The sequence below is a fragment of the Dicentrarchus labrax genome, unplaced genomic scaffold (assembly GCF_905237075.1).
Source record: "Dicentrarchus labrax unplaced genomic scaffold, dlabrax2021, whole genome shotgun sequence".
NCBI classification, from domain to species: domain Eukaryota; kingdom Metazoa; phylum Chordata; class Actinopteri; family Moronidae; genus Dicentrarchus; species Dicentrarchus labrax.
The window spans coordinates 855387-863345 of NW_026136716.1; the positions used below are offsets into that span (position 1 = coordinate 855387).

Sequence of the window (7959 nt, forward strand, 5' to 3'; positions counted from 1 at the left end):
CTGGGGCTTTTGATTTTTTTTAGGTTAAACATCAAAGTTAATTACAGAAACAACAAGAATTAGTGATAGTTAATTGTAAATCACTTTGATAATCAATAAAAGTCATTAATTCAAAGGATTTTCTGCTTTTTCTTTGTTATATTATAGTTACAAGTAACATTTGAAGGACTCCATCCACTAATGAGGAGATAGTTGTAAGTGGACCTGACTTAACTGACCTGGTTATTCTGTGTTACTGGGTAGAACTAAACAAATATATACTTCATGACTAGTTTCGTTAGGAACTATGAAGGATCATATACATTTCCAAAACTTCTTGTTGCAGGGCTTCTTTAAGAACAATTCAACAGTTCTCTCTGTTATTTTATCGGGATCATTTTAAATTATTAATCCCAGTGGTGAAATTCCTCCTTGTTTACCTCAAATAAACAAACCTACAGAATAGTGAATTTTCAGAGGTCAGAGTCGCTGCTTGTTTTGCGAGCTTTGAGGCCAGAGTCCACCGCAGGAACATAGTGTTTACTGAGAAGTGTTTTCTTTACTTTAACTCTGTGTGGGAACAGATCTGACCTGAAAATCTGACTCCTGTGAAAAGACTGAAGACTTAAAAGATCATGTTTTGTAAAAATGTGTATAATCGCAGTGCAAGTCGGTCTGTAAACTTACTGATTAAAACTTAATTATATTTCTATTAGTTTTACTGAAGCTTTTCAAACATGTTGGATTTTTTAAAACAAGTGCAACAGACTTAAACTTAGATTTAAACTCCGTCATTTTCCTGTGTAATGAATCGGTTGTGACTCATCAGTGTGCAGATTTGTGTGTGTGTGTGTGTGTGTGTGTGTGGTCGCAGTGGAGTCAGTGTCATGGCGGTCAGCATCATGTCGGCTCGCTGTCGAGCGTCCGTTCTGTTCCTCTACCTCCTCGGTTGCTTCCTTCATGTCCTCGTCCAAGGAGAAGGTAAGACCTCTGACCTTTGACCCTCTGCAGCGTTTTGCTTATAGTTTCATTTTAATCAGATCAGATATTAAAGATTGAGCTGGAAATGTATGGAGGTCTATTTGTGCCAAAAACACTTTGCATAACTCACCTTAATGTCAGGCTGTATTACACTCAGTATGTCACAATTATGACTTAAATAAGTTTATAAACTTCATCAGAACTCATAATTCCTACTTTTGGAGTAATTAGGTCATAATTGTAAATCAGTATCTTATAACTATAACAAAGTATGTCAAAATTACAACTTAGTAAAAACAATTATTACTTATTAAGGGAACATTATGATACATACAATATATTATAAATAAATAAAATTATGGTACAGTTAATTATAATGAATAACTTCAATACAGAATCACGACTCAGTGTGGAGGATGAACAACTTTCATTAGTTAGATAACTATTAATGTACATTAGTGAAAGGTATTATTATTATAATATAATGAATATAGTAATATAAATAATACTTTTATGTGCTTTATACCTTTATTACGTGATTATTATTACACAACTTATTGTGTCATAAGTATTAATTATTAAGTAGATATATTATGCATAACTAACACTACACTATGACTTTGGGATCAATATTTATGCACTCAACATATTAACTCAAATTATTTCAGTTCATTATGAATCGTTATTGTTGTAACGTATGACAATATATCACATTACCTATGTGTCACGTTACATTATGTTTTTTCTGTGATTATGATTTAAATGAATGAATATTAAATTCATACACAGTCTGACTGCAGTGGTACATTTATTACTCCACTACACCGTGCAGAGAGAAGCAGTTATGTTTGTGGTAAAGTCGGTCTGGTGCTCGCAGTGTTTCAGGCTCCGCAGGCCCAACACGTGTTCCTGCGCTCCAGACGGGCCAACACGTTCCTGGTGGAGGAGATCCTGCAGGGGAACCTGGAGCGCGAGTGCTATGAGGAGCTGTGCAACTACGAGGAGGCCCACGAGTACTTCGAAGACACCGCCAAGACGGTAAGACGCTCCCCGATAGAGATAATAATGATCGATACGTATGGATGATTATGGGAAATGATGCTGGTTGTGTTTGTGTCTCCACAGATCGCCTTCTGGACCGTTTACTACGGTGAGTTTTCATCAGCCTTAAACTGATCATTCAATCATGAGATCAATACATAATTTCTGAGATATTGGTAATATGGACGATCGATATGATTGACAGGTTGGTAACATTCAGTCCTGGTTCTTGTGGTGGCAATTTGTTTAATAAAGCATACAAAGTATGATCCTGTCTTTCTGTAAGGTTTTATTCAAGTCTTCCATGAATGGTCTCAACGCAGCCGTCACACACTCTCGTATGTGAAAGTCCAAAAGAGCCCCGATTGGCAGAAGCAGTATGGTTTTATCCCTGTTGGAGCGTGACTCTAACACAGTTACACATTCCTGAGTTGTGGGACAGTAAACAGACAGATAGTGTGGTGAGATGATCATGTCCTTCTTAGTGAAGTCTCAACATCCCGCTGTTTACTTGGACATAGAGTGTAGGTAGAAACAGGGCTAAAGGTTATATGCATATAATATCCTCTTTAACAGTTGCGTATGGTTTTACAATGACCAGGTCAAAGGTTGTATAGGTTCTTAAAAATTGCCATTACATTCTCTTGATTGTTCTTCCCCAACCATTATTGATCCGCTGTATCTCGATCAGTCTCATTGATGGTCTGTGTGTCTCTGAGCAGACGGGGACCAGTGCAAGCCGAACCCCTGCCTCCACGGAGGGAACTGCACCGACAAAGTGGGGGGGTTCCACTGCTCCTGCGCCACCCCCCACTACGGAACAGTCTGTGAACTGGGAGCGCCTGGAGATGGAGGACAGCCACCCTCCTCGCCATGTTGGCCCACACCCACAGGTACACCTTCACAGGGGGGCGGGGCCTATAGGCCTGAATCTCGCGGTGTGTTCAGTGGCAACACGGTACAACCTGCGGTTTCTGTGAACTCATTCTTTTCTGTCTGATCCAGAAATCTCAGAGTGTCTGACTGAAGGTCCGACAGCGTGTCACCAGCTGTGCACGGCGTCCTTCCCCACCTTCACCTGCTCCTGCATGTCGGGATTCAAACTACAGACGGACGGACGAAGCTGCCTGCCTGAGGGTCTGACACACCCCCCAAAACCAGAAACACACAAACATGTTTACCAAACCAGTTCAAACTGGTTTAACAACCCCTCTCTGTGTCCACAGTGGAGTTTCCCTGTGGAAGACTTCCTGACCAGTTCAACACGACTGCGGCAATGTGTCACCATGGAAACTGTCCCTGGCAGGTAAGATGCTCTCAGCCAATCACAGCCAGGTATCAGCTCTCCCAGACATTAGTGATAACGAGTTAAAGGCTCAGGCTCAGCTCCTGTTGTGTGTTTGTTTTCTGTCTCCAGGTGTCCCTGCAGAACTTCGACGGGGTGGAGCTGTGTAGTGGCGTGGTGCTGGGTCGATTCTCTGTCCTGACGGCCGCCCGCTGCCTCTTCCTGGACTCAGGATCTGATCTCCGACCCTCCAACTTCTACGTGGTCCCTGGTATTTAACTTTATGAACCAGACACACTTTGTTGTTTTTTAATCAAGTTTTATCGTGGATAGTTTTGACATCTCGTTTGTCGTCTCCTAGGCAACGAGAAGATGCGCGTCCCTGTCCGGGCTCTGTACGTCCACAACCGCTTCCGTCCAGATCACCACGACAACGACCTCGTCCTCCTCAAGCTGGTCCGTCCGTTGCACTTTAGCCCCGCCCTCATCCACCTCTGCCTGCCCACCAAGGACTTCAGTGAAAACGTCTTGATGCATCCTGGGAGGATGGGAATCGCCGAGAGACGGGGGGTCAGTCGGACCCAAAAGCTAGTCTACATGACACTGGACGAGTGTCGCAGTCAGCTGTACGTCTCGCATCCACTCAGCAACAAAATGTTCTGCATGAGGAGCCCGAATGGACCTTTGGGGAACCAAAATAGAGTCCAGAGGAGCCTAAATGGACATTTAGGGAACCAAAATGGAGCCCAAGGAATGCAGAATCGATCTTTAGGGAACCAAAATGACACCCGGGGGAACTCAAATGGCACTCGGGGGAACCAAAATCGACCTTTAGGGAACCACAATGGTCCCCAGGAGAGGCTGGATGAGCATACAATGAACCAGAATCCAAATAGAGCACCAGGGACGCCAAATGGAGCAGAAAACAGCGGCAGTTCAAAGAGACATGATCACGAGCACTCAGCAGGTGGTGGAAGTCTGAGGTCAGAGGTCAGAGACCGGCAATGTGGCAACCAGTTGCCAGGGACACCCGTTGCCACAGTGGATCGAGGGACGGCGTTTCTGACTGGGCTGCTGACGTCGTCAGCTCCAGGCTGCAACGGCGGTCTGGTGTTCACCAAACTTTCCCGCTACCTGGCCTGGATCAAACCGAGGCTGGAGGACGCCGAGGACCACATGACCCCCCAAGTCAGCCAGTACCCTGAGAGTCGCTAACAAGAGACCGCCATCTTTAAAACTCTTTTCATCATCAAACTTCCTGTTAACTCAAAATCTCTTCAATGGACCAAACTGGTGCTTTTATGTGTTGTACTTCCTTAATTAGAAAAATCTTTAATGATACAAATAGTAACTGGTTTATACCTGTTCATCGTCGGTTTATACCGGTTCATCGGCGGTTTATACCTGTTCATCGTCGGTTTATACCGGTTCATCGGCGGTTTATACCTGTTCATCGTCGGTTTATACCTGTTCATCGTCGGTTTATACCGGTTCATCGGCGGTTTATACCTGTTCATCGTCGGTTTATACGTGTTCATCGTCGGTTTATACCGGTTCATCGGCGTTTTATACCTGTTCATCGTCGGTTTATACGTGTTCATCGGCGGTTTATACCGGTTCATCGGCGGTTTATACCGGTTCATCGGCGGTTTATACCTGTTCATCGGCGGTTTATACCGGTTCATCGGCGGTTTATACCGGTTTATACCTGTTCATCGTCGGTTTATACCTGTTCATCGTCGGTTTATACCTGTTCATCGTCGGTTTATACCGGTTTATACCTGTTCATCGGCGGTTTATACCGGTTTATACCTGTTCATCGGTGGTTTATACCTGTTCATCGGCGGTTTATACCTGTTCATCGGCGGTTTATACCTGTTCATCGGCGGTTTTTACCGGTTTATACCTGTTCATCGCAGGTTTAACTTCCTGTTCCCTAACCCGAGAGCAAAATTACAGAAGTCAAAATAAATCTATATTTTACAATTATATTTTAAAAGTTTGTAACTCTACTGTTGATTAGGTATCAGGTATCGATGAGTGTGTCCACCATCACCAATCCGATACCACTTAATTTACTAGCTATGAAACAGGATCCTACTACTTCCCAGCACTGTCCTGTTTAACTTTATTTCCCAGGATAGTGAAGTCATTACCTGCCCGACCGGACATTTAACAGTGATAGCGATCATACAGGTTTAATTCAATTCAATTCAATTCAATTTTATTTGTATAGCACCAATTCATAACAGAAGTTATCTCAGGACACTTTTCAAATAGAGCAGGTCTAGACCGAACTCCTTATAACATTTACAGAGACCCAACAGTACCACCATGAGCAAGACCTTGGAGACAAGGGCAAGGAAAAACTGCCTGTTAAAAGGCAGAAACCTAGGACAGATCCTCCGGCTCTAGGTGGGTGGTCGTCTGTCTCGACCAGTTGGGGTGAGAGAGAGAGAGAGAGAGAGAGAGAGAGAGAGAGAGAAGAGGCAGAGAGAGAGAGAGACAGACAGACAGAGAGAGAGACAGACAGACAGAGAGAGAGAGCGAGAGACAGACAGACAGACAGAGAGAGAGAGAGACTGACAGGTGCATAGCAACAACAGTATTGGCAATGGCAATCTAGCAGGACCATGGCAGGAGGCTCCACCAGGACTGACAAGAACCTGCAAGACACTTTTGTTTAGCACTGTACGCTAGCGTCTTTAAGACATCTCTATTGTTGAAGTGATTAAATGTGAAACATTAAACATAAAATGATTTTATGTATTAAATATTTCCCAAATGTGAAGCCATCGATGATATTTACTGTCAGCAGTTTGTGTTCAAACTGTGCAAATTTAAATTTCTCATTCATGAAGTTAAAGTGCTGAATTACTCACTGCCTAAAATAAAGACTCCAATACCCACAATGCACCTTCCAAAGCCTCCAGACTTAACACAGAAGTCTTGTTTTAAATCCTGCAAACACGATTGGTTCAATAATGGATCCGACACACGCTGTACAAACCAGCATCTGTTTTATTCAACAATTTTTTACAGTACAAAATAAAAAAAAGAATGAATTGAATGTTTTTCTCAGTGGAGCGTGGCAGCCGGAGGGGACTGTGGGTAACGTAGTCTAGGAGACTGAGGACAGAGGAGGGAATGGATTCTGTTTACTGACCACAAGCTTCTGGTGCTGGTGGGAGATGTAACCTTTGATGTGACCCTGACAGACACAAACCACAGAAGAAGAGCTGAGTGAACTGAAGAGGCCTCATTTATAAAAACACACTGTAAATACACTGATATTGATCCCGTATTGGCACTATTATTATACCGTATTGTACTTAATCAACAATGTTTTTTTAACTGTTGGATGGAATCTGTTTCATTAATTATTAAAACAAAAGTAAAATGTACTTCTTTAAGTATTAATGTTTCTGTAACCTATCAAACTAAGATCATTTTAAATGCTAATAAAAGCTGCTTCAATCTTTCAGACCTTAAACTGAGTGTGTGTTGATTAAAATAGTGTTTACTGGGCGTCAACGGTTCGATACGTATCAGCGTTTAGAAATGAGCCTCAGGTGTTTCTCCGTGTGTGTGCGTCCTCACCATGTAGATGAGGTTAGCCAGGATACACTGCACCTCGTCGATGTCCACGTCGTCCAGCTGCATCATCTTCAGAGCCACCAGGAAGGCATCCAGAGGCAGCTGGTGCGTCCGCAGCAACAGATACCTGCACACACGGGAGGAGTGGAGGTGTGAAGATAAACCGGTTCAGGAGGTTCAGACCGGACTGTGAGGCCGGAGGGATCTGAACTCACACTTTCTTGAAGAGGTTCCTGTAGGTGATGATCTTCAGCTTCTCCAGGATGAGGAAGATCCCACAGCGGATGAAGAAGGTCTCATGTTTGGCCAAAGCCTCGTTCAGCAGCAGCAGGTTCCCTTCGCTGACACACACACACACACACACACACACACACACACACACACACACACACACACACACACACACACACACACACACACACACACACACACCTGTGAGAACACCTGACAGCACGCCACCGCTGGACCACCGCCTCCAACTCTCTGCTTACCTCACAGCCTTGGTGACGTCAGCAAACTGCATGAGGTCGTACTTCTTCAGGAGCTGATGAGTCGGCATGTGACCCTGAAACAACAACAACCTGCCGTCATACTGAGATCTAAACTGGATCTAAACTGGATTTAATCTGGAGTGGACTGCTTTCATTAACGGAGCAGAGGTTCTGACCAGCAGCATCTTGACGGGCAGAAGGTAGATGAGGATCATCCTCTTGTTCTTCTGACTGGAGCGATGGCAGTGGTGGAAGGCGTACGACAGAAACTCCTCCGCTGCAGACACAGAAAGAAAGAATCAGTTTACCTGCTGATAGTTTGAGCTTTCTTTCTCTCTTAGAATAATAATATAAATATGATATACACTGATAATCTAATTATTGATTCTACATTGTGGCCCTGGTTGTCCCGGAGTTAAACAGAGCAGCAGCTCTGGAGCGTACCCGGCTTGAAGTCGCTGTCGAACATGGCCTTGCGGCCCACGTAGTATTTGTAGGTGACTTTCTGAGCCGGACTGTAGTCGTTCTTCAGGTTGGAGCTGTCGATGGCTCGGATGAGAGGCTTACACAGGTGCAGCTTATTGA

At 43.9% G+C, this 7959-nt stretch overlaps 3 protein-coding genes across 53 annotated transcripts in view; 1 reads left to right on the top strand and 2 right to left on the bottom strand.

Moving 5' to 3' along the window:
• Positions 1 to 567: 567 nt before the first annotated feature.
• prozb (protein Z, vitamin K-dependent plasma glycoprotein b) lies at positions 568 to 4537 on the top strand. Its single transcript, XM_051427032.1, has 8 exons — positions 568 to 960; positions 1838 to 1998; positions 2086 to 2110; positions 2724 to 2894; positions 3007 to 3138; positions 3228 to 3307; positions 3419 to 3557; positions 3648 to 4537. Exons 1-8 carry the CDS (start codon positions 867 to 869, stop codon positions 4499 to 4501), a joined length of 1656 nt encoding a protein of 551 aa, XP_051282992.1. The 5' UTR covers positions 568 to 866; the 3' UTR covers positions 4502 to 4537.
• Positions 4538 to 4602: 65 nt separating this feature from the next.
• Positions 4603 to 5290, bottom strand: LOC127378350 (uncharacterized). Of its 50 annotated transcripts, none has more exons than XM_051427041.1 (5): positions 5099 to 5184; positions 4995 to 5036; positions 4880 to 4942; positions 4775 to 4795; positions 4603 to 4732 (listed from the first exon to the last, which is right to left on the bottom strand). In XM_051427041.1, the coding sequence occupies exons 1-5, from the start codon at positions 5167 to 5169 to the stop codon at positions 4603 to 4605; spliced, it is 327 nt and encodes a 108-aa protein (XP_051283001.1). In that variant the 5' UTR covers positions 5170 to 5184. The 50 variants fall into 50 exon arrangements, 11 of the variants coding, with proteins under 11 accessions (XP_051283001.1, XP_051283006.1, XP_051282998.1 ...); XM_051427046.1 differs by having other exon boundaries at positions 4603 to 4690; positions 4859 to 4942; XM_051427038.1 differs by having other exon boundaries at positions 4859 to 4942.
• Positions 5291 to 6289: 999 nt separating this feature from the next.
• pcid2 (PCI domain containing 2) overlaps positions 6290 to 7959 on the bottom strand; it is a 7767-nt gene continuing 6097 nt past the window's right edge. For both annotated transcript variants that reach the window (XM_051427033.1, XM_051427034.1), the window contains 6 exons: positions 7819 to 7959; positions 7551 to 7651; positions 7375 to 7448; positions 7099 to 7224; positions 6887 to 7010; positions 6290 to 6497 (listed from right to left, as the gene is read on the bottom strand). The exon at positions 7819 to 7959 is cut by the window's right edge and continues 1 nt beyond it. In XM_051427033.1, coding sequence (XP_051282993.1) covers positions 6408 to 6497; positions 6887 to 7010; positions 7099 to 7224; positions 7375 to 7448; positions 7551 to 7651; positions 7819 to 7959 — 656 coding nt within the window. In that variant the 3' untranslated portion in view covers positions 6290 to 6407. The remainder of the gene's footprint in view (positions 6498 to 6886; positions 7011 to 7098; positions 7225 to 7374; positions 7449 to 7550; positions 7652 to 7818) is intronic.